Source organism: Melitaea cinxia, chromosome 10, assembly GCF_905220565.1.
Source record: "Melitaea cinxia chromosome 10, ilMelCinx1.1, whole genome shotgun sequence".
In the NCBI taxonomy this organism is placed as follows: domain Eukaryota; kingdom Metazoa; phylum Arthropoda; class Insecta; order Lepidoptera; family Nymphalidae; genus Melitaea; species Melitaea cinxia.
The window spans coordinates 10,167,103-10,194,410 of record NC_059403.1 but is presented as its reverse complement, the minus strand read 5'-3'; the positions used below and the strand labels follow the sequence as shown (position 1 = coordinate 10,194,410).

The 27,308-nt window shown below is 33.5% G+C and overlaps 1 protein-coding gene across 1 annotated transcript; it reads right to left on the bottom strand.

The window, feature by feature from the left end:
• Positions 1-566: 566 nt before the first annotated feature.
• On the bottom strand, positions 567-23,294 carry LOC123656846 (mitochondrial uncoupling protein 4). The gene is made up of 7 exons (XM_045592465.1): positions 22,987-23,294; positions 12,795-12,944; positions 11,540-11,616; positions 10,130-10,325; positions 6,566-6,742; positions 5,032-5,254; positions 567-1,032 (listed from the first exon to the last, which is right to left on the bottom strand). The coding sequence occupies exons 2-7, from the start codon at positions 12,895-12,897 to the stop codon at positions 858-860; spliced, it is 951 nt and encodes a 316-aa protein (XP_045448421.1). The 5' UTR covers positions 12,898-12,944; positions 22,987-23,294; the 3' UTR covers positions 567-857.
• Between the last annotated feature and the right edge of the window lie 4,014 nt (positions 23,295-27,308).

Here is a 27,308-nt window from a genome sequence, read left to right as displayed (position 1 = left end):
AAACAAATGATACTAGGTTAAAGGATGAAATAATAAATATTCATTACAAAGTTCGTTGTAAATATTTAAATGTAGAAATGTTATTTATATAGTATAAATAAATGTAGTTTTTTTTTATGTAAATGTTATAATATATTTTATATATTTTTTATTAATATTTTTATAAATAACTTTGATAAATTATATTTGAAATCTTTGGGACAGCACAAAAAGTAAGAATTTTTGGTTTAATGTGCACACTGACTCGATTAATTACATTTAAAAATTAACTAAATTGCTCCCGACATAACACATCAAAATGAAGTAATATGTAAATGCAAAATTATGCTATATATTTGCAAACTTATTTTGATAACTTTGTGCTATATAAAAATAGTGGAAATTTACATTTTTTTTACTTTGCAAATATGTACCTATATGTGGTTAACGTTATTCAAATTATATTCGAATATTCGATTTTTACACTTTTTTTTTTATTACTGACTATGTGAGTAAGAGTTATATCATCATATTATATTCCATTATTTTAGTCAAAAAAATTCCCTGGATATTCCTAAAGGCACCTAGATTGCACTAAGCATTTATTAAGCATTTATTTTTTACATATTGTCCTTACTACGTGTTGTTTTGTTGTATGAGATTAAGCTTACCATAGGATGTCTGTGTGAATTACTTTTGATCAATTATAGTTCTAAATAATTTTTAAAATAAAACAATTCAACAACCAATAGATATAAATTAACAACTTTAAAAAAATTACTAATTGTCCTTGTTAAAATTATAAGCGTTATAGCTAAAACTAGTAACGATTATTCAAACCTCATGTAAATAATTATATAAACTCATCATTTTGCGATTTAAAAAGTGTTACCTCCAATAGCAAGCATGATGTTTTCAAAAGCTATCCAATTTATTAAAGCCCATGGACCGAGCCGCATCCAGAGGGGTAGGAACCCTTTATATAATGACAATATTCCTTCATTTTTAACAGACTGCTGCAGACAATCGATCATCCCGCGGTACAGCGTACCTCTGAAAGAAAATTAAAAGTAAAGATTTAATGTTTGTGTTCTGCGCATTGCTATTAACTTTTACGAGATGAAGTGCATTATGGGTGTAAGATTTAAATAAATAACTCTAATTTTTATACAATTTTGTATTGTATCTTGCCAAAAATAAAGTAATTACTATTTAAGTTAGGTACCTACGTCTTAATGAATAATTTTTTTTTAGATTTAGGTTTATATTAACCTACATCAGTTTAGTGATTTTAAAATGTATCGATTACCAACAAAAATAAATTTTATTACTTTCCCTCAAAGTGAATTAAAGTAAGACGATATCAAAATATGTAACTAGTCGTTTATTATGGCAACTAATTATTTTTAATTAATTTATCAAAGATTGAAAGGAATCTTATTACAATGCAAGTTTGTATGCATAAGGCTATTTTTAACATCTCTATAAACTAGTCATTGTTATTACCTATGAGGCTATGACCTCACCCTCAATCCGTATCAGGTCCAACAGCTACGGAATATAGCTAAAATATGTTCACATTATGTCTGCGACTACAAAGAAAGCCTTTGTTCAAGTTTTCATATTATTCGCATGAACACAAAACCGCAGACAAGACTCGACCTACTTTTAATATTTTCTTACTTAGGTACAAACTCACCGTTTCTTGTTTCAAATTGCTATAGTTACAGCATTAATGAGACTACGAGCATTGTATTATTGTAAATATACCGCAGGTTCTCATATATTTCAGTCACCTGATTTACATACATTACAAGAATATTTGAAACGAAAGGGAAAGGAGTTACATTGAGCGTGCGCGGGTCCCGACTTTGACCCCGTTGTTCGACCCCGACCCCGCTTTAGACGCACCAACCTACTTATTGCATAGCGGTACCGATTTATGTTACTTAAAACTAACTGTCTACGCTGACCATCCTGAATATTATATAATACTATATAGGTATATACATTTCCCATTTTATGTTTCATATTAATTAAATAATTTAATAAAAAATACAAAAAAATGTAAGTAGGTATAATACACGTACACGTAGAATATCGCTACTTGAAATATTTTGAAAATATTATCAGCCAAAAGACAATACGTAAAGACGATTTCGCCTACAGAACGTTTAATCACAATTTGCCAAAGCAATTTGCATAACAAAAGCTAAGATTTCGGGGAAATGGAATATTTTTACTAAGAAATGATAGGTAGCGTTCTGAGACAGACCACAGAGTGGTTCTGAGAAAGTCCAAACCAAATACAAGCTTACTAAGGAGACTATTTTTGGACTTTTTTATATATTGGTATTAAAAAAAAAAATATTGTTACAGATATATGCGGCTATGTATTACTCAAATCATAAAAACAAATCTATTCAGTCGAAGAAACTAATAACATTAATAAAATTGTAGTATATTCAAAAATGTAGGTCAATTTCACGATCCTAACTTTTGTATGTTTTCTTATGTACCTACTTAATTATTGGTGATAATCAATTTTATGAATCCGTATGAAAGTGAAAAACTGTTAGCTTCTCCTATTGATGAGAGAAAATTGTCGCCTTTACATTTTATTCTCGAGCATTTTTTCATATTGGTACTTATTTAAAGCATAGTGAAGAAAGACGTAAATATATTGCCGACTTTATCTAATTAGCCTTAAGGAAAATACAAAAAAAAAAAATAAACTAACCGAATTGGTCGAACCCTTCTCGAATTATGCGCTTAACAACATTCATTTTTATTTATACAGATAGACTAACTGCCTGGACAGACTTCGTTCTGTCAAAAGATAATAGTAAAAATTATTATTTTTTAAGTTTTTTTTTTAGTATTAAAACCTTTCGTGACCCTTAAGGAAGAAAGAAAAACAAAAATTAACCGAATTGGTCGAGCCATTTTTATTTATATAATAAGACTAGCTGCCCGGACAGACCTCGTTCTGTCAAAAGTTAATAGTAAAAATATATTTTTTTATTTTTTTTTTTTTATACTAAAACCGGAGGCGTTAAGGAACATACAAAAAAAATTAGCTGAATTAGTGTACTCATTCTCGAGTTATGCGCTTAGCAACATTCAATTTTATTTAGATATGTTGCAGTCAAAACTCTTAACCAGTCAAAAGCACTATTGACTAGCAAAATCAGTCAGAAGTACTTTTGACCGTTTGCTTTAGTCAATAATATTTTTGACTAAAATAACAGTTAAAAGTACTTTTGCCCAATGGCGCTGGTTAAAAGTACTTTTGACTAAATGATTCCGTCAAAAGTGATTTTGACTGGTTGTATCAGTCAAAACTCTTAAAAAGTTAAGGTGGTCGATAAAAATAACGACAAACGCACATTAAACTTTTATATTACTCATTATTAGTGGAGAACGTGCTGATATTAGAACAAAAATGAGTGACTACGAAAAGAAAGAAGGCTTTTTGCAAAGATTTTTTTTTTTTTTTTTTATGTCACTAGGTCGGCAAACAAGCGTACGGCTCACCTGATGGTAAGCGATTACCGTAGCTTATAGACGCCTGCAACACCAGAAGCATCGCAAGCGCGTTGCCGACCCAATCCCCAATCCACCCCAGGAGCTCTGGTCACCTTACTCACCAACAGGAACACAATACTGTTTGAAAACAGTATTATTTTGCTGTGATCTTCTGTAAGGTCGAGGTACTACCCCAGTCGGGCTGCTCCATATTTTGAGCAGGAAATTCCTGCTGTGCCCTACCTCAGTTAGTATTAGTATTTTAGCGATGGAAGATATGAAAGATAGTCATTTCAATGTGATGACAAAAGAAAAATTTGAAAAGTTTGCAATGGATGTGGAAGACGCGAAATTTAATGAAAGAATCATGGTGTTCCATTACAGTACAGTAGACTGACACATTGAAGTTTGTGGTATAAAAAAATTAGTTACAAACACAGAACCTGTCAAATATTTTTGCCGGCTGAGGAAATCTACGACATTAATAATGCTACTCATATTTCTATAGGTCATGGTGGTCGCGACAGACTTAAGAATAAAACGGCAAAAAAGTACGCTAATGTTACAAAAGAAATGATTAATATATATTTATCAATGTGCGAAGTATGCCAAAGGAAGAAAAGCAAGAAAAGGATGCGTCAGGTTTAGAAACCGATCCTGCACACTGAAATGAACAGCCGCTGCCAAGTCGATCTGATTGACATGCAGTCGCAAGAAGATCGCGGGCATAAATTTATTATGGTTCATCAGGATCATTTGACTAAATTTATTCACATCTAACGAGTTAATAGTGCTTTTGACTGACGCTTTTTTGCAGTTAAAACTACTTTTGACGGAGAGCGTCAGTCAAAAGTATTTTTAACCGTGAATTTGCAGTCAAAAGTACTAATAACCAATAATTTTCAGTCAAAACCACTTTTGACCAACTTGTCCAGTCAAAAGTACTTTTGACTGATTTCGCTAGTCAATAGTACTTTTGACTGGTTAAGAGTTCTGACTGCAACATATACATAGATAAGTAGCTAACAGAGGGCGTGCAGACATAAATAGAACTTTTGTTTAAAACAAAATGTTTTAAAACAAAAAAGTCATTATTATAATATCCATATTCACATTTAACGCCCACAAATAGATAAGTATTCGACACAACAAAATTTGCAAAAGAGATTGCTAAGCAACTTCCAAAAAAGAAAATTAAACAGAAGTCTTAAACAAGTACAACTTTTAAACCGAACTATATCGAAATACATTAAATTAAATCGTATCTATAAAATAACAATCATTTAAAACTAAAAATGCCTAATATCACTTTTGAATGTAAAACATCTATATGTACCTAAAGCAACTTGGAACTGATACCAAAGGTTCTCCCACATGATCGACAAAACACCAAAATTGTCACATGATGCCTTCAGTTACTCATTCTGACTAGTCTCCTGAACAGTGCTACTACATACTTCTAGATATTTTACAAGTAACTTCGAAACTTTTTCTCAAAACGCGGGTTTTCAAGTTTTCAATTACCTTCCGTCTGGTCCCACCGGTTGGTTCATGAGGCGTGTTTTGAGCACGTCCGCGGGCGTGCCCACGACAGCAGCTACGAAGCCGGCGGCGAAAGCGGCCGTGGCGTGCACGGCCGCGGTGTCCGCCATACCGAACTCGCGCATTAGGAACTGCTTAGTGTAGTCGTAAGCTGCCAGGTCTCCCATGTTGACGAGAGCAGCACGCTGCACGTTAGGTACGGCACCTGAGAATCCATAATTATGTTTAAACGTCAATGATTAAAGAAAAAGTCAAGCGTCCACTAATTAGAATACGTGGTGTCATGGGACACCGGGTAGGTATGAAGTTCTTTCGGATTATACCTACCTATAGAAGCAGGACAATTTGAAAAAAAAATGTTGAATTTTATATATATTTTCTAATTCTTGATTTTTTTTTTTAATTTTGTCGATTGGTTTTTAATTAAGTACATAAAAGTATTTAGGAAATTTAGTATTTTAGAAAATAACAAATACCGTAAAATAAATCAAATAAAATAACAATAATAATAATAATTCAAACTATTAAGTGAAATAAAAAACATGTCTTTCTTTATTTTTGTCGACAGTATAAAATTACATAAATAATTTTAAAAAAAAGTTTACTAGTAATATTTTAGTTTTACAAACTTCATATTATACAGTCGTGTGACTGATATCACGTCACTTCCGTTATATATTTATCTTACGGTTTTAGTATCACATTTTTTTCAGTTCGGTCGCCCAGCCAAATGTCAAGACCTCCGTAAGGAACTTCGTTCCAATAATTTCAATAGATATGAAGATGAAGGTCCAAAAGATACCAGGTAAATATATATTTATAATATTTGTATAGCCCATACAAATATTTTCCACCAGCGAAGATAAACCCGCGACCGCTACGATAACAGATAGTCGCTGTGAGCACTGCGTTAATCGCTATATTGTACCGATATTCTCATCGCTAAGTAATAAGCGTACCATTTTGATTTTAAAATTTAGCAAAAATGGTGAATATATGTAAATAATAACATTATGTAAGGCTGTTTTATACTAAATGACTGAAAATATTACACAAATTAAACTTAAGTATGGTTTGCAATAAATATTATCTACGTAATAAGCAGTTTAATATGATGAATCATTACTAATGTCACAAGTTCATCATATAACTATTCACTATCATAACAATCAATTAATTATTGAGGTAGGTCATAGCAGAAAATATCCTTCTCAAAATCAAGAGCAGCCCGAGTAGGACAGTACCTCAACCTTTCACTTCTGTAATAACAGCTAAATAATAGTGCTCTCAGATAGCGTTGTGTGCCTGTGATGAGTAAGTGGCCAGGGGGTAGGGTCGGCAACGAACTTGCGATGATTTCGATGTTGCAGGCGTTTATAAGCTGCCGTAATTGCTTACCATCTGGTGAGCCTTAGGCTTATTTGCCGACCTATTTGCATAAAAATAAATAACTATACAAAATTTGACTTCTATGTTTTAAAAATACAAAAAATCGAAATTCGTGTCACCCACTTACCTCTCCAAAAACCTTTAATGCCGGATTCCGAATAGAGCATCGCATATGCCTGCCTGCAATTGGCAAAACGCGGGGGTTTTCCTTGCAGTATCCGACGCCCTTCCGCTTGCATCTGTACTTTCACCAAGTCAGTTGGTGATGCGATCAATTGAGCCAGCGACCCAGCGGCCAACCCACCTAAAGAACTTCAGGCACATTACTTATACGGTTATACGTGTAATTTATAGATACTTTATTACTACTAATACAAAATGTTTTGAACTGTGTTTCTGACAAAGAAAACAAGATGTCCGTTCTAAAAGTTTTTAAACAGCAGTGTTGTAATTAAACGTGTACATATTTGTTTTTGCTCATAAATGAAAAAAAACAGACTTCAATTACATCAATAAGTAACATAACGTACGTAGACGGAAAATAGTTATCACAAATTACTCAAAATGTTAATATCAGATCTCGATCAAATTTATATAGGACTATAAGACAAGCATCAGCTTTCGATTAAAAGAAGAATCATCATAATCGGTACACCCAGTGAAAAGTTATGCGGTATAATACAACGAAGATCGACGAAAAATTAGTCTAGTAAATATGCATTATTAGATATAACTCGAAAAGTACTTGTCATAGTTTAATTAAATTTAAAAGGAATCACAAGACACGCAGCACCTTTCGATTAAATAAAAAAGTTAGTGTTTGCTCACAAACGAAAAAAACAGACTTCAATTACATCGACAAGTAATGCAACGTAAGTAGACGAAAAAAAATTAACAAACGCACTAGTCGTCACTACGATTTTCGAGGGTTTCTCTTAATTTCTCTGGGATTCCATCATCAAATCACACATCCTTTCCAAAAAAAAAACAAGAATTATCAAATTCGGTTTATAAACGAAGAACTTATCCCCGAACAAGCATAAAAATATATATATACGGTTGAATTGAGTAATCTCCTCCTTTTCTTGAAGTTAGTTAATAAAGTGCTTTGTATAAAACTCAATCTCAACTAATTTAAAGATACAATAGCTGTGCCTGCAACTTTGGCCGCGTGGAATTTAACAAAAAAAATATTTTCAGTTCGCAGAGTTATAAAATAAATTAATTTCTAAAATAAAATTAGCCTAAGTTACTCCTTATTATATCAGCCTCAGATCTGCCAGCGAAAGTCCCGAGAAAATCGGTCCAGTCGTTTCAGAGATTAGCTGGAACAACCAGACAGACAGACAAAAATTGTAAAAAATATTATTTTGGTATATGTACCGTGTATACATTCATATGCATTTTGCAAAAAGCGGTTAATTTATTATTACAAACAGATACTCCAATTTTATTTATTTGTATAGATAACAAACAAAACAAAGCGTGCGATTCTTGTGAGTCATTCTTGACAATGTCTAGCAATTAAGTAATTAGTACTGTCAATTCTAATTTATCGGGCAATGACTTTTAAATTGGTAATTAATCTATAGCTCTTAACTTTGGTCTATCCTTGACAATACAATGTAACTATAGATTAAATACATTTATGTTACATACAAAACTATGCCCATGTTTCTGCTTAAAAATTCGTAAATATTTATCAAAAATTCAAAACCAAACGGAATATTAATAGACATCTCTCATCACAGATGAGACTGACAGACAAAACTGCGCCCTAGATTTCATACTTCTATAATAAAATAAAAAAAAAAAAACAAATGATTCGAAGACAATTAATAAGCTACGGCCAAACCATAAACGCTTTGTCAACCTTCCCGCTAACAATTCGTGGAAAATCGAAAATACGGTAACTGAAAATCTATACAAATTAATGAAGTTAATGTAATTGTAATTTGCTGCATTTTTTTCCCGTCTCTTACTTTGGTAGACATGGATGCTTCACCATTTCGTACAATTCATATATACCGTAAAGTCTGTCTCGGTTTTGGAGAATCTTAGTTTCCAATTTTAATACTTTTTTTACGATTGTAAATATACAGGATAACAAGCGAACAAACACACAGCAAATAGATTCGTATTAAAGTTGAAACCCTTTGCGTACGCCTGTAACTAACCTAACGAATATCCAGCCGCGGTTGACGCGAATGTAGCTTAAACATAAACATACCTATATACACAAAACTAAGAACTAAGTCACCTGACTATTTTTAAAATAAAATATTGAAACTTTATTACAATGTGTATCGTAGTCTATAACAATTTAATTCAAGGTCCTTAGGAAAATATTTCGTGTACAATTAATTGTAATCGAGATCAGTTTCGACAGGTACGTTGGTCTATTTACATAACAATGTTCTAGTGGCCTTCACAAAACGGGGTCAATAAACTAATATCGTCTTATCTGCGTACAGCTGATATCGAAATAAACAAACAAGTCATGTTGAAGTTTTTTTTTTAAATATAAATCTACATATATTGATGAGAAAATAGGTATTGTAGTTCGGTAATTATGTACATCGCCGGCAAGAAATTTATGGGGTTGAGGAAAAGGGGGGGTGGGGTGGGAGTGAGTGTGGGTTTTTCACCCCCCCCCCCCCCCCCGGACAACTATTTTCGTGTAAACCCCGTTGTTACAGAAAATATCATGGTTGAAGCTTTGAGGTTCAATTTTTAAATCGAAAAAAATTAACCTAAGAATAACGCTTGGATCCTGCCCTTCCTCCGCGCCTCCGGCTTAAAAAAAACACTCTAGCGGTAGGACAGACCAAGACCACGTGGACAGTGGGGTGCTCCGATTCGGTTTTGGGTATTTTTCGGATTTCTATACCTATAATCTAGCACGCAATGTTACTACTAATTGTATTAGAATATTATCTCTGACGCGTTATTTTGTTTAAAAGTGTCTATTTGTCAGTCGTTAAAGGTCAGTTCGTATCGTATTTTGATCTTGCAATAAAGATCGTTTTTACGTAAATTTGTTCGAAAATAACGCGTGATAGTCGCAGAACGGAGCATGAGTACACTTCCCGCAGCACCGGAATTAAGGTAGAGTTAGAAATGACAAAAATTGAACCTCCCATAAATTAATCTACCTGTGATGTACATAATAGCCGTTCGTTCTTCAATGTTTGGAAATTGGCATACATGCATAAGTGTTAATTGCAGGTGATAAATTTTCGAATTGACATTACGTATCATATAAGAGACTAAAAATAAGAATGTGACTCGTACATTTTACACATACGTTCTTTTAAACTGTTTGACATGCTTATTATTGAGTTAAATGCATCGTCACGAAAATAAACTCTAATTTGTAATTCAAAGTAGGTAATTTCACCTACTTGTGGCGTTCAATTGTTTTAAACATTTAGCCGTATTTGAAATAAGTTAACTACAATAATAACACTTTATTGTACACCAAACAAGAAATAAAATAAATAAGCAACATTAACAATAAAATGAGTATAAAAATGTACATTATTATTTTTATACCCCTATACCCGGAAGGTTGTTTGTTGCATGTAAATAAGTATACAATTTTGTGGAATGTTATAAAGTTAGCATTCCAACATCGTGAACAAAGCTATCTGGTCTATTGAAATAAACTTTTTACAAGTTTATAACTCACCTATAGAAGCGGCTCCCAACGAGACCTTCCCATTAGCGTCCTTAAAAGCATTACGGAAGTGTTCATAGAATATGAGCCGACTGCCAGAGTATATGGCGTGTCGTTGGAACATTGGCATGAGACCGCTCCAAAGCTTCAAGACACCTTCCTGCTTCGCAATGCCAACAGCTGTTTTTATCATTCCGTGATTCTCCAACTACATAAATTTTTTAAATTATAGTTTTTCAATAATAAATGTGTTAATTACTTTTAACCGACATATATCACTTTTTTATACAATCCAATTTAAAATAGAATGCGTAAATTATTTTAAAATTAATCACATGACTGTGACTGACTATAAGACTTATATTAATCAATTGCGTACTTGTTTAATATTGGTTCAAGTTTGAAGCACTGTGATTATCTTATGTACGCTGATGACAAAAAGGTTTTTTTTATGTAATGAATACCATGCAGGATTGTTTGTCGTTGCAATGCGATCTTAATAATTTATTAACAGTGTGAATGCATCTCATTCACGCGGAAACCAAAGCCTTATTCTATATAGCTACCATTTCAATGACGAACAAATTAACAGAAAACAAAGTTTGAGAGATTTGGGGGTCTACTTTGATCAAAAAATGATACTATCAGATTATATAGAAAATATACTAATGAAAGCATATTTGTTCTTCGCGTGTGTAAACCGTTTACAAACATATCAGCTATGTATTATTTTGCGTATGTACGGAGCATTTTAGAGTATGCTAGTCTTATATGGTCACCTCAATACCGAATTTATCAGAACCGCCCAGAACGAATGCAAAATATATTCATTAAACATTTAAACTTTCAGTGTTGTAAATTTTGTGAGAATTATGAAAATAATTGCGCGGAACATGAAATGCTTTCGTTGAAACAGAGACGTATTCTTTTGGATATGGGTCTGCTCTATGACATAATAATTGATTGTCCACATCTAGTATCTAAAATAGGTTTTCGAACTCCTAAATATCGTACCCGTAATACATCTATATTAGAAGTTTCTCAACATTATTCGAATTATTTCAAAAACTCGCTGTTACTGAGACTCCCTCATACGTATAAACACATTATTTAAAAACGTCGACATCTTCACAAAGTCTAAAACGATATTCAAAACCAATATAATAAAATCTTATCTGAGTAAGCATTTTTGTGCATTGGAATACTGATTGTGACTGTTGTTTTCTTTTTCTTTTTTGTTAACGATATCTCCATAATACTAATTTGTTAACTGTAGGGAAACCCGTTATTGGCTATATTATTTGTTGTATGCTTTATGATTAAAATAGTATGTATAAGCTGTTGATTTTCTGAATAAATAAATAAATAAATATTATTAATATAAGTTTATAGTCAGTCACAAACAATGTTTAGTATACTCGCCTTGTACCCATGCTTGGCTGCAGCTACTTCGGACTGTATTTGTAGCCTTGTCTTTGTTAGGTCGAACGGATACGTAGCTAAAGGAGGGAAATAAAATAACAATTAAATACACTCAAATCGTAGTGTACAGCGAATATCACTCTATCTACTAACCTATTGTCCGAAGTAAAATAGTTACTATAACCATATTCCATATAAATTTCAGTAATAAATAAAGTTGCCCGACTTTGGCTCACAAAAGACGTAAGCCTAAAACCGTCTTGAAATCTGCGAACGTCGGATTAAATCCAGACAAAAGCAGAAGATTAAAGCAAAGTGAATGCGAACTACTTACTGCTATATAAGGTATTAGAGTATTTTGAACGAGTAGCGTCACAGAAGATTAGAAGCAGTGACTGTGGTCGATTAATAAATTTACCGCCAGTAGGCTATTCAATTTTTGCCGCCCCTACTGACCTATGAAAGTTGATAGATACCCTATTTCCTATTAGGAGCACAGTCGAGCGCAGATTCAACCTTCAAAAAGGTCGGGTCACAGTCATTCGAAAAACGGTCAAGTGCTAGTCGCGATTATTTCGGTTGAACCCTTTTTTAAGGGCCGCCTATTCCATAATTTCATAAAATATAATATTAAAAAATAAAATTTAGGTAAAATTTTGCCGCTCCAGGCTTCAGCCTACTCAGCCTACTTAAAAACCCTCCACTGATTAGGAGCGAATCGTACGAAATCCAAAAATACAATAATTTACCTAATATTTAAAAAGTTATTTGATTTTATTCCACAAAATGATCAAATCAAATCAATGAAATTTACCCATTTTTTCTTTAACTTATTAAAGAACATATCAAAATGATAAACTAACACAATGGATCTAAACGCTCTTAATAATTTCGCTTAGGTACAAAATTACAAATAGTAGCTATTTAATTTTTATTTAGGTACATTTTCGTTTAGATATAGCTTTAATAGCTTATATAGGATTCCCAAGAATGAAATAGAAGAAAGATTAGATAATACGGATTCTGTAGTTTTTGCTATTTTCAAACGAAATTCATTTATAACGTTCTCATTGTAAAAGTTGTTTTACTAGTATAAAGTTTTTCATTTCATTCATTTCTATCAGCCGTCATTTTATCATATTTATATTTTATTTCTTTTTACCCGTATTATTTTTCACACACCATATTCTTTCAAACTTAGCTTTCTTCTCATGATTCCATTCTTCACTAAAGGGACAGGCATATTTTTGCCTACCTGTCTCTGCGGCCCATGCTCCAAGGACCGCTACACCGTATCGTACTGCCACAGAATTGGTTGCTTTCGAAGCGGGACTGTCAGCGTTACGAAGCACAGGCATTTTGGTTAATTATAACCTTATCACGAACTCTTTAGTATCCATAATATCTGTAAGCAAATGCACACAAAACACAAAATTACAAGTTTGATAATTGAATCATTTTTTGAGTTATAAGCACAAGAGAAATCAGTATTACAAAAAAAAATAATAATTTTATAATTGTATTAAAAAAGAATAATATATATATGCATGTTACAGTATCATATTTTATTAAGTTTATTAAAAAAATATATCGACTACGTAGATAAATAATTATATTATATAATGTGAATTATTGAATTTAACATCAAGTGTAGTTTGCATGATCGGAACTATCGATTCGAACTATGTAGCATATAGGTGGTACCATACATTGATAAGTTAAAAGTCACGGTGACATGATCGATAAACCGGACGGGGTCATCGGTTATTTAAATATTTCTTGTTTCTACTTACGCAGACATTGGATTGCATGTCGTTATAGTGACAATCGCTTTCATTTACATCTTATGAACATAACATAGTATTACGTCTAGAACTGTTGATACTTGGTGTAGGTGTTTTGTACGCCAGCCTGTTTGCGTGATAACTTAATAATATCTCTCTTTCTCTTAAGTTATACTAATGTTGTAATTAGAAGTACCTATGTTTTGCTATTTCGATGAAGTAATGAGCGTAATATTCGCGACTAAAATGAATGTTCGATCTCCGCTCGTGACCAATTTTCGTTTAGCCAAACAGGTATTTACTAGAATCAAGAAGTATAAGAAGATTCTTCTTTAACTTTAATTTTATTTATCTACCTGATATATTTGACTAGCCTTTGCTTCCTGCTCCGCGGGTTGCGGGTTCGATTTCAGTTTGAGTCTGGGTGTGGTGTTTGCATTTATATATTTATTATTTCTATGTTTATTTATAAAAACATGTATTTGGCTATAACAGTCTTCTGTTACCCTACAAAGAGCATTAAGATGCTTACTGTATGACTGTATGTAGACGACCATGTGTGTATGTTATATTTATTTATTTTTTATTATTTAGTCTATAAACTCCGTTTTCACAAGAGAAGTGTATTACAATATAATTTAATTTCAGTCGGTAACTATAGGTATCGGCTCGGATACCTACCTAAACTGTTTGAAAAGTTCAAGTACCCAGGTTAAAATTGTAGATGCAGAACTTATTTCGCTTCATTAGGTATTGTTAATAATATTCAATACAACACTGCTTATTGTTAGTGCTATAATATTAAATTGTTACTTAATGTACGAAGTTATAAACACTGTTCGATCCTCGTATGTAGCGTATTGCAGTGCAGCTGAATAACCTTGCCCAATAAAAACTTACAGGTCTTTTAGGACCATACACTTTTTATTAAAAGAATAGTGTTTTATTTAATCAAACTTTGGAAAAGTTTTTCAGTGTCCTGCACACAACGTAGATCTGTTACATGGGTAAATCTCTAAAAGAAAGCCTAATAGTAGTATTTAATTTTTAATCGATAGATAAAACTTGCCATGATTGTAATATACTGTCCAAAATTTGTCGAAAAATAGTTGTACTTCAACTACTTTGTACTGGGGAATTTTCCCAACTGATCTACTATATCTATATTTGCAGGCAAACGAAGAAAAACCGACTTCAATTATATCGACAAGTAATACAACGTAGGTAGACGAAAAAATAGTCAACTATCATCATCAAATACGCATTATCAAAGATTACTCCAAAAGTTGTAATCAGATCTCGATGAAATTTAAATGTGACCACATGATAAACATCGGCTTTCGATTAAATTTACAATAGTCAAAATCGGTACATGATAAACATCGGCTTTCGATTAAATTTGCAATCGTCAAAATCGGTACACCCAGTAAAAAGTCATGCGGATTTTCGAGGGTTTCCCTCGATTTCTCTGAGATCCCATCATCAGATCCTGGTTTCCTTCTCATGATAAGTAAACCAGGATACCAGACTAGGGAGTACCAAACTAGGGATATCTCCTTTCCAACAAAAAAAGAATTATCAAAACCGGTTCATAAACGACGGAGTTATCCCCGAACATACATAAAATTAATTTCCGCTCATAGCAACATATTAATAAGTAATATGCCGTATTTTATTTTGCATTTTTCTGTAATCATAACTCATTAAGAAAATGTTTGTTGTCAAGTAATAAATAGTGACAAAAATTAGTTTACCTTTAATATATGCAGTGGAAACTATTAAATAAGGGGGTTTTAAAAGGACGCGAGAAACGTACTAAGCTTTTATGAGGCACCAGCCCTTCGTATCTTTATTTTGAAGGCGTATATTTTGTGTCATCCTTTATAATAAGTTTTAGAGACTTGTTTAAATCATCAGGTAAATATTTTTTGTGTATAGCAAAAAGTAAAAATAAGGTATTCAATACTCAATTTTGGAGTTTTGTTACGTCTATGTTTAACACGTGGTTCAATAAGTCCCGAGACTAAGTACTAGAAAAGGGTCTTTTTTATAAAATTAATTTTTATTCATCAACATAGTCTCCTCCAAGAGCGATACAGTCCCTCCAACGCTTTTCTAACTTTTCTATCCCATGTGTGTAGAACGATTTGTCTTTGGCTTCAAAATAAGCCTCCGTTGCTGCGATAACTTCACTATTTGAGTCAAATTTCTTACCCTGAAGCATTTTTTTGAGGTCTGCAAACAGCCAGTAATCGCTGGGGGCCAAGTCTGGCGAATAAGGGGGATGAGGAAGCAATTCAAAGCCCAATTCGTTAATTTTGGCCATCGTTCTCACGGACTTGTGACAAGGCGCGTTGTCCTGGTGAAACACCACTTTCTTTTTGTTCATGTGAGGTCGTTTATCCGCAATTTCGTACTTCAATCGCTCCAATAAGCACATGTAATAGTCACTATTTATATTTTGCCCCTTTTCAAGGTAGTCGATGAAAAGTATTCCATGCGCATCCCAAAATATAGACGCCATAACCTTACCGGCCGATTTCTGAGTCTTTGGACGCTTCGGGCGGCTTTCACCAGCCGCTCTCCACTCCGCTGCCTGCCGATTGGATTCCGGAGTGAAATGGTATATCCAGGTTTCATCCATTGTTACATACCGACGTAAAAAATCCTTTTTATTATGATTCATCAGCGCCAAACATCGCTCTGAATCATTGATACGTTGTTCCTTTTGATTAGTTGTAAGCAAACGCGGCACCCACTTAGAAAAAAGCTTTTTCATGGCCAAATTGTTATGTAAAATAGTGAAAACACTACCAGCTGAAATCTTCACTATCTCGGCTATCTCTCACACTTTTACCTTCCGATCTTCCAATACGATTTTGAGGACTTGGTTAATATTTTGTTGAGTCACTGCTTCATTTGGACGACCTGAGCGTTCCCCATCATTGGTGTCCATGCGACCGCGTTTGAAGTCGGCATACCACCGACAAATGGTTGCTTTAGAGGGAGCTGATCCTGCATAACATTTTATAAGCCATTGCTGTGCTTCAACAGTATTTTTTCCCATTAAAAAACAATGTTTTATCAACACGCGAAACTCGTTTTTTTCCATTGTATCGAAATTACAACCGTAGCGTCACTTAAATGTTTCAAAATCAATAATTTTATTGTTCCATTTTTAAAAATTTGACACATATTCTTGTATTGATAGCCAGTACTTTTTAAAAATCAAAAGAGTTTTTAATATATGCGCCATTTCTAGGTTAGTCTCGGGACTTATTGAACGATCTAGTATGTATGTATGTGCCTATGTTTTGTTCTTTTACTATTAATATGTATCAAATTTGTTTCTAAAATTTAATTTAGTTTTCTTGTACAGAACAGCACAAAAAACTTCAGAACTACCTTTCTTCCTGACCCTAACCACCACTAACTACAAATATAATTCTATGCTTCTAATTCCAATAGAGCTCAATATTTCTGTCCACCCCTAAATAAGCTTACTATGCGTGATTATCCAAAAAACTGCAACGCCTACAACAACTAGATCCTGAAAAAGGTTATGGTCTAGAGGCTCTAAAATTGTATCAATAGTTCGCTACTCTCGATCGATCCTTGGCATTACATACAATACAATGAAGTATTAACATAGCAACACATATGTTAAAGTTTGTGTGTCGCGAAACAAACAATCATTCATATTTATACGTCAATTTTTATAGATTAAAATTAACGTAGCAACGTATTTGTGGACTATAACAAAAACATAAATGTCTACCTAACACTGCTCTTACAAAGTCCACACCTAAGCATGTCCAACGTCCGTACAAATTGTTTCCACTTAACATCAATAAGTATATTGTTACTGATTAGAAATAGTCACCGATAACAAATGCATAATATAGCGTTATTTTATCGACATATTGAAAGTGATTTATTATCGAAGCTATACTTATATTTATAGATAGAGTATACTTTAGCAATCCTATTTATTTATATAATAAGATTGTTTTTAACTATGCCTACCTAACGATCACGATAGGTAAATACTTTCTCCGAGGGTTTGACTCACCTCCTACCGATATAAAACCTATCATCATTTAATCATCTCTAGCTTAGCGCGATAATCAACAATGCTTGGTCACTGTTACGAATCTCTGAGATAACACACAGCTTGGTGATGAAACAGTAAAACGTATTACAAATTGTTTTCCTCTTGCAGAACGTTATATGTCAAATAATTAACTTTACCTTTTTTAATTGTCGAAGCGGAGTACTGTCCTGTATGTGGTAGAATATTTATTAAAAGCTTTTGATAATAATGAACGGCGACCCTGTAGGTCTTCTTGTACGTCCGTCATACGTTCAGCAATGAGTGTATGACTTTTTATCTGTTAAAAATCTTGGCTTAATCGGACCTACAAAAATGTGACGTGAATGTCGACTCTAAAGTTTATATATATAGGTAAGTAATTTAAAAAAAGTTATAATTACATTCATAATATCAATGTTGTCTCGTAGTAATAATGAGGTAGTTAACGATCTTAACGATCGTAATCTTGTACTTTTATTACGTTTTATGAAAAAAAATAAGAATTATAAAAAAAAAACGCGTCGCAAGCGAACTTTGATCAACTCAACAATACAGTAGAATGTAACAATTGTAGGCATTTATTTTCATGTTTCTAATATCGTGCGAAGAATAAACTGTTCTCACTATTTTATATGACTGTATCGGCATATTTTTTGTATCAAGAGCGATCCTGTACTAGTTACTGGACTAAACAATTTATACTCAAAGCTAATTACGTAACGTAATATTCATATTATAAAGATACTGTAAAGTAATTCATATATTAAAAAGCCATGTATCTAACGATTTTCTATAGATACTAGCTGACCCCGCAAACGTTGTTTTGCCTTATAGGTATGTTATTCAGCCCCTTAATCCTCCCTCTCCATTATAACATAGGGGTATGAAAAATGGATGTTGACAGATTCTCAAACCTACCCGAATATGCACACAAAATTTCATAAAAATCGGTCCAGCCGTTTCGGAGGAGTATATTAATTTTATATATAAGATTTGGCACACTATTATTCTACTTAGTAGTTTGTTGAACTACATATTTTTGGAAGATAGCCAGGGTTTATATATTTCTGAGCCTCGTGTAAATTTTGTGAAACTACAACCTTCTATACTGTATATACAACAACATTAATTGTTTACCTAAATATAGATTAAATTTAATATGCAGCAATTAATGTTCACATTAGGTACAAGGCTGCGCTTTATACATTTTAAAAGGTACAAATTTGTTAATGCTTTGGTATTATTATTTTACCTAACGTATTATAAAACCGTAGATCAACATAAATACATGAAACATAGAATTAGCATTAAATTATATATATTATCTGAAATTATGAAATAAAAAAAAACAATGCACTAAAACTTAAGGAAAACGGACAAAAGAAAAATAAATTGTATTTTCATTGAAAAAAAAAATCTTTAAATAAACAATGACACTCATAAATATTTTACACGAGATAATTATAAAAAATATGTATAAAAATTATTATTATAATATTATTCGACATACCACTTTCGTCACGTATGAACACCACGCACTGACTGTGAGTTTTGAATTCATTCACTTTATTATATCCTCAAATGGATATGAGCAATGAGTACGATGATGCGCACGTTTATTGTAAAATGGACCCATTTTAAATTATCGCTAATTACGAGCTAAAATATTTCTTAAAAAAGAAAATTACGAAACTTTATAACCTTAATAAATTCTACAATTGGTGTTTCCGTTTAACTTAAATGATGAAATATATAAAAGGTAAAATTTAATAATCTAAATAATGGCGTTCGCATTTAGCCTGTATGTAACGTCCCACTGTTGGGCATAGGCCTCTTTCTCCATTTAGGAGAAGGATCGGACCTTATTCCACCACGCTGCTCCACTGCAGGTTGGCGGAAATGTACCCTATTATGAATAACGATCGCCATCAGGTATTTATTATAAAAGCCGGGACCAACGGCTTAACGTGGCACGTGCCTCCGAGGCACGGTGGGGAGACCCACAAGGACAGACATCCAAACCGGAAAAAAAATATTTGTACAAATACAAATATACATCCTGACGGGAATCGAACCCAACTGTTGGTATTGTAGGCTACTCGCACAACTACACCAGGGTGGTTGTCGAAAAAAATTGATAATTTGCAATTAACCGACTAATATATTTGTTACTACGCCGGGTGGTGTCGACCGAGTAGAATAGCACCACCCGTATCTTCCCGTGGGGGTCGTAAAAGGCGACCGAGGGATAAACCTGGCTCAAAATAGGAAAACTTCATTTGAAACCCGGAATGAGGTCTCCGTCAAGCATTCGTGGGATAGTTCTAAAATGCGAAAGACTCCTTGCAGCCGAACTTGCTCCACACGTATCGACTCGTCTTTCCTGTGGGCCTAGCCAGTGAGGTCGAGAGGGAGGCGCAGAGCTTAGGCAGCTTTGCGTTTTCCTGAAGAGTGTCCTAGGCGACACATTGTCTGTCTGACACTATCTAAATCATCTGCAATAGACGGAATAAGGCCAAAGAGAAGAATATTTGTTACTAGCTGTGCCCGCGACTTCGTCAGCGTGGAAAAAAAATGTTCAGTTCGCAGTGATAAAATAAATAAATTTCCAAAATAAAAGTAGCCTAAGCTATCTGCTAGTGAAAGTCCCGTCAAAATCGATTCAGCCGTTTCAGAGATTAGCCGGAACAAACAGACAGACAGACGGACAGACAAAAAAATTGTAAAAAATGTTATTTTTGTATATGTACCGTGTATACATCCATATGCATTTAGTAAAAAGCGGCTATTTTAATATTACAAACAGGCACTCCAATATTATTTATTTGTATAGATTACAGCAATAAACACCTTGAAAGCATTTTTTTTACAATTAATCTAAACAAAACAATGGGAACTCCATTTTGTAAGTATAAATTTTAACAAGATAGAAACTATATATGTAGATACAAACTCTAGCAAGTAATCTCTAGTTAAAGAACACATTTTTAATAATATGTATGTAATAATATATTTAGGTGGCGAAAAAAAAATATTAGATACTTTAAATTCTGGTCGATTTCTGGTCGAAGAAAAGCTGATGTGCCAAACTAAATTAACCTATAGTAGTCATAAATAAATTATCATAACATCATGTGGAGGGGATATATTTTTAAACGCCCTGTGTATTTAAAATATTGTCATGATCCATGTGATTGACGTTGATAGGATTTAAACCATCACATTGAGACACACGGGAGTGGTTAAGTAGCCACGAACGGGGTTGGGCTGGGCCTAAAAGCCCGTATGGCATTATTATTCTAAATTTTAAATCTAAAAGCTCACCCGATGGAGCATTGGAAAAGATTAATTTCAACAATACCAGGTAAAGTTACCAATTGCAAATTATATTATTTTGAATAATTGCATCAAGAGAGAGAGAACAGCAATCACAATGTGTACTTTACTACCACTGTGCTGCCTTATTATTCTGATCGTCGTCAGTCAGCTCAGATGTTTTCTTTTTATAGAGTGTGCTACATTTAGGGATATTTTATGTTCGTGATTTACCCTCAAGTGTCTCGAACATTGACTTTTGAGCATTAAAGACATTTAAATGTAATTATGCCAGTTAATACTGCATTGTTTAGTTGTAGATGGTTATTATCAATCATGTTGTGGCAGAATTCAGGTTCATTTTAAGACAAACTTTATTTATCTCGCATTCTGTAACACGTGCTGTCCTGCTCGACATTTCATAGATTCTCTATTTAGAGTTAAGTAATTTATGTTACTAAACCTTTTATTCAAGGTATATATGTATTAGTCAAAATCATTTTGAATCACGTTTCACGTCCAACACAAGATCAGATAAAGAGCATAGGTGTAAGAAATAATATTCTTTTTCGACTCATTATTACCGACACGACTCTAACATCTATTTGGATCCGTATCGCTCTAATATTCGTTTCTGTTTTTAATGTAGATGTACGGAAAATCTTTAAAATATACAAGTACCTAGTTCTGGGTTCCGAAAGCACATTATATCGTATTTTAACCCTGTAAAAAAACCATTATGATGACGAGTCTTGAGTCCGTAATATTGATTTATTATTGTCGCTCAGAACCAAAAAATCATCATATCAAAAATTTCGACCTAACACCCGTTACCCCCCTTTGGTACATTGTTCCATAGCTTAATTGGCTAAAGCACCGACACGGTGAGTGGGAGATGCAGGTTCGATCCCAGCTGAAACGGTCGATTTTTGATACGATATTAAAAAATGTTGAGTCTTCAAAACAAGAGAGAGAGGATTGTTTGCGCATGCGCATCTTATGCGTTAGGTACCATAATCTAGCTAGTATTTATTTAGCTTATTTGGTGGGATTGTAAAATAATAAACCCCGCACCGCAACCTTCTAAAAGCGATCTGCTATTTTTATAAAATTTAATTGAAAAATTTAGTTTTACCTCTCTTTGTACATGTCAAGTGGCAACATATTATACAACGTTCTGAAATTATACAACTACCTATTTAGCATGTAGGTACGCTTCAATGTCAAATTTCGAATCTTACCTTATTCGATCACGATACGGCGTAATACTTGTTTTATCAAGTCTATCGCAGATTTTTTTTATTAAATATTATTGACATAAATATTGATAGGTATTAAAACATGATTTCTTTCAGGGGTTTTAATGCTTTATGCATTTAAAAAAATTTAAAGAGTTAAAGAGTCGTTTGTATAACTCATCATCATACATCCAAAACTACAAGAAAAGAAAGGATTTTGTTTCTTTTTGGGTATAGAAACGTGCTGTCAACTATGTAGCGATTTTTTGAAAAAAAAATCAAAACCAGGACAAAATAACTTCTCCAAGTCGTACTGATTTAAAATTTCAATAATTTAGAATTTATCAGCAATGCTTAGTTCTCTATTATGTAACAATCTAAAAACATTTACGCTGTTAAAACTTCATGGTTAGGGTAATATATAGCTTTAATTTTTTTTTAAATTAATAACCAAGGGTTTCAACCTATCCCTTTTCTCCTTTACTAATCTACGTAACGGTAATCACTTCCTTATTACTGATTTATGTAACAGTAAAGATCAGAATAATACTTACATATTATAATATTTCACGACTATGTCGTTTAATATTAAAAATATTTACTTATTTTATTTCTTCTATAGGGCACCAACGTCAATGAAAATGTTTTAATATAATGACAGCAATGAAAACCGCACTTTGATTCATTTATCAATTTTGCAGTCCTTGATATCAGCTGTTTATTGTTATTTTTTAATTTAAGAAACTTGGATAGTCTATTTTTATAAAAAATTATAGAACTCAATGTTTAAAAACTAAAAAGTCAACTAAATAAAGAAAGATAATTAAAATTTTATAATAAAATTAAACTATTGTAATATTTTTTTTTGTCGACAATGACGACACTAAAATATAAATTAAGCAATATAGGTATCTATTGTTCGATGTTTTGAACGTAAATAAATAACGGTAAGTTTAATTAAAAAGATCTACGGAACGCGAATTAAAGATTTTTAAAAATCAATTAATTATTACCTACCTTGCTAACACCGAACCACCGGTGCGACCGATTATTCAGAGCGTAATGACATTTCATAGGTTGATACGAGCACAATGTAAACATTGAACTGATTAGTGATTACATCAATGACAAGTTATACTATTATATTACGATTCTAGAGTGAAAATGCTGAAGAGGACGGCCGATACGATTATGAGCGAGTCAGAAAGGGTACAAAGTACTCGTGCTTGGCCCAAATTCGCCGCTCGTGGCGCGAAAGAGCGCGAAGACAAGAAGCGTACAGCATAACAACAGCTGGCGTCCGACTCACATCGCTACCGACTTGTGACTATTCGTATTCTCTTCAAACACCGTAGAATATCCGACGCCAAAAGAAAGAGCTCAATTATCTATATATGCACAATCCTACTATATAGTACACTGGACTACTATGCGATGACGTCATTTCATTCAAGTGAACTCCAGTAAAACATTCATTGATTTCGTGCACCTCCACAAAGCGTAAGCTTATAATATGGTGATAACAGAGATTTACATATTATTATTATTAATTTCTGTAAACGTCAAGTAAATATATTTTTACTACTAATCACAGACTTGATTTATTATTTGTAAGCTGGAGATACTTATGCTTTATGAATGCGTGTTGAACCAAACTGGCTAATTGGCTATTCTGTCAGGCTACTAAGTTTAACAAACTGGCAATCCTACTGTATACTATCCTAGAAAGAAGATTAACTATCAAAATCATCACATCAGCCTATCGCAGCACACTACTGGACATAGGCCTCCACAAGTTCGAGCCAAAAATGGCGTGAACTCATGTGTTTTGCCCATAGTCACCACCACGCCACGCCACGCTGGGCAGGCGGCTTGGTGACCACATTATAATATACAAATATAGAAGACTCTAATTAGGATACATATAGTTATGTAGCCATCACAACAAATCTAAAGCACACCTACCTACATCGACAATTAGGTAATAAAAAACAAACGTTATAGCATAATATTTCCTGCATCGTTTAACAAATGAGAATTTTATGACTTTCGGAGGTATATTTTTGTATTACTATTATGTACCTTAAAGCATAATAGGAAGTTCAATTTGTTTATTTCTACATAGCTACACAATCAATAATGTGCATTTTGTATCATTCGATCCGACAACGCCAGATGGGACGCGTCGATTGCACTGTTCGTAGAATGTTTACAAACACATTGTTAGATACAAAAGGAATTCGTATAAATCTGCTGTAATACTGTTTTCAGACATTTCAATTAAGTATTATGAAGATCAATTAAAGTATTATCAATTCATTACTCGCTTGTTTTTACTTTATTCTCCGACATTATTGATTTTGAAGATTCAAGAAAAAGTACTTAAAATAATGTAATATATAATAACCGCTTATGTTAATTGTTTTTCTGTACTTTTAGCGGCCTTTGGGTACGAAACCTATTTAAAATGAAATTGCCTTTTAAATAGGTTTCGTACCGAACCGAAATAGATTTAAATTACCGGTCGACAGTATAAAATTTATAACGTAGATTTCATACTCACAAAAACATTTATTATCTAGCGCCAATATTTCTTTTTTTCAATGTATCTCATGAGCAGAACTAAAATCATCATGGAGATACCTACCTATACGAAAGAATTTCAAAGACATTTGTGTACTTATATTCACCATTCCTACAGATACAGTAACGTACAAATATGTTATACCTAGGTACATTACATATGTAACTCCAATATTACTCCTTAGTCTATTAGCATTACCTATATAGCATTAACTGATAGATGTGGACAATTATAAATATTTATACTTGTCCGTGTTTTTGTTGTCAGTTTGAAATGACCTAAACTTAATCACATATTACTTAATTAGATAGTAGTTACATTATAATAGATGAATCACTCCATACGAAATTTGCTACTTGCTTCTGTTGTAATACATCGCTAGCTACTGCACACTTTAATGTTTAACACGTGAGTCGACCAAAGAGTAAAGTAACTTGCTTATGGAGTCGACTTTCCTTTGCAGATGCATTTGGTGACTCGGTCTCATAGAAAAACAGGACTTGTATCCGAAATTAAAAATAAATAATTATACAACATCATTTCTGAATTATACAGACAAAATATCTAACCGTAAATACTAAATAGGCAGTAAATGTTACCAATTAACATTTTTATATATAAACATAGACAATAACAATTAAGATAAGGCGCAATATAATAAAAAAAAAATTAGAAAAAGAAAAATAACAACATAAAAAAACTATGTCTTTTTGCATGTAAGATATCAATTAAGTTAGCATAATTTTGGTCGGTGGACTCACGTCTGCATTAGGGATACTAAGATAGAATAATTAGTTTTCTTAATGTAAGCTGCAGTAGTCTACCAAGTAAACGATCACTAACAAAAATAATAATCGGAATGACAAAAGCATGGACATTATAAGCCTGTGGACATAACTTTATAAAAAAAAACTAACATTAAAAAAAAAAAATTACAGTAACATACCTATATAGAATTATAGACTACTATTTTTAAGGTATTTCGTAGGTATGTCGTTAGAGTTCCTATTTTTTATCGTTTTATATTATTAGTAAGACTTATATACCCAGGATTCAGTACACTTCAGTCAGGGACCTAGTACTGGTCTACACATATCACATATATCTCAGATACTAGCGTGTGGGAAACGCTATATAACGCGTTACCCAGTAACAGTCAGTCACTCTCTAATGAACATCTCTAACAACACCGCGCTCAAAACAAGAACCAGAAGAAGAAACTAAAAAATAAAGAATCTATGAAATAAGAAACAAGGAAACAATTGAAGTTTAATTTAAGAAGCTTTGCAACCTCAACATTGTGTGGTCCTTCGAGCCGAATACAGAAAAAAGAAAACCAGCGTATGGTCATTTGAGCCAGATACAGAAAAAAGAAAATCAACGCTTTTTTTTTTAATGTGTGATACATCTATAGTTCTCAAGAATGGCTAGACATTCATTCAATTTTATGATATGTATTTAATTTTTTGGGTTTTTCTTAGGCTGGAATAGGATAATAAGTATTAAAAATATTGGAAAATTGACGAAAAATAGAATAAAAGAAAAATCTAATATAAAATGTTCATTCATGCATGGGTTTCGTAACTGTCGTAACTCGTATTTAACGTCAATACGGTAAACTCTCTCCTCAAAATAAAAACCGTATTTAAGGTTTCGAATCGTTATGATTATTATTATATGATTGATTATATGATTTTAAAAATGTATATTGCTTGTCAAATATAAATGCGTGCGTTCAGAAATTTATTATATTTAGCTTTCTTCTACATACTAATAATGCGCTTTAACAGTGAAAAATATATATAAAGATATTACATTAATTATCATCATATCACTCATCACTTCAGCCTATCGCAGTCCACTGCTGGACATAGGCCTCCCCAAGTTCGCGCCACACATCCCGGTCTTCCGCAATCCTCATCCAGCCTACACCGGCAATCTTACGTAGATCGTCGGTCCAACGGGCCGGAGGACGTCCCACACTGCGTTTGCCAAGACGCGGTCTCCACTCTAGGACCCGTCTACTCCAACGGCCATCGGTCCTGCGACACAGATGACCAGCCCACTGCCACTTCAACTTGCTAATTCTGTGGGCTATGTCGGTTACCTTCGTTCTCTCGCGGATAGTCTCATTTTTAATCCTGTCTTTGAGAGAGACCCCAAGCATAGCCCGTTCCATTGCACGTTGAGCGACTTTAAACTTGTGGACCAGTCCCTTGGTCAGTGTCCACGTCTCGGCTCCGTATGTTAACACAGGCAGGACGCATTGCTCGAAAACTTTTGTCTTCAAGCATTGCGGAATCTTCGAAGTGAAGACTCGACGGAGTCTGCCAAACGCCGCCCAGCCCAACCGAATCCTCCTATCGGCCTCCTTCTCGAAGTTGTTGCGGCCTAGTTGGATAGTATGGCCTAGGTAAATATAATCCTGAACAACTTCGAGAAGGGTACCATCGACCGATACCGGTATCGGTATGACTTGGTTGTTAAACATAACTTTCGTCTTATCCAAGTTCATACAGAGACCGACACGTCGGGAGGACTCGTTTAGGCCGGCCAGCATCTGGCCTAACTCATCCAGCGTCTCCGCAAAGATGACAATATCGTCGGCGAAACGAAGGTGAGAGATGAATTCACCGTTGACGTTGATGCCCCGTTCCCCCCAATCCAAGGTCTTAAAAACATAACGTAAACAGTTTCGGAGATATTACATCCCCCTGTCTTACCCCGCGCCGGAGGGAAATAGGTCTTGTTCTTT

Bases quoted from the DNA above. Each gene is read 5' to 3' on its own strand.
- LOC123656846 (XM_045592465.1), bottom strand. From the start codon at position 12,897: ATGCCTGTGCTTCGTAACGCTGACAGTCCCGCTTCGAAAGCAACCAAT. The intron at 5,255-6,565 runs GTAAGTGGGTGA...ATGGATTCTCAG, and splicing joins CATTAAAGGTTTTTGGAGAG to GTGCCGTACCTAACGTGCAG. The intron at 1,033-5,031 runs GTAATTGAAAAC...ATTTTCTTTCAG, and splicing joins CCGGTGGGACCAGACGGAAG to AGGTACGCTGTACCGCGGGA.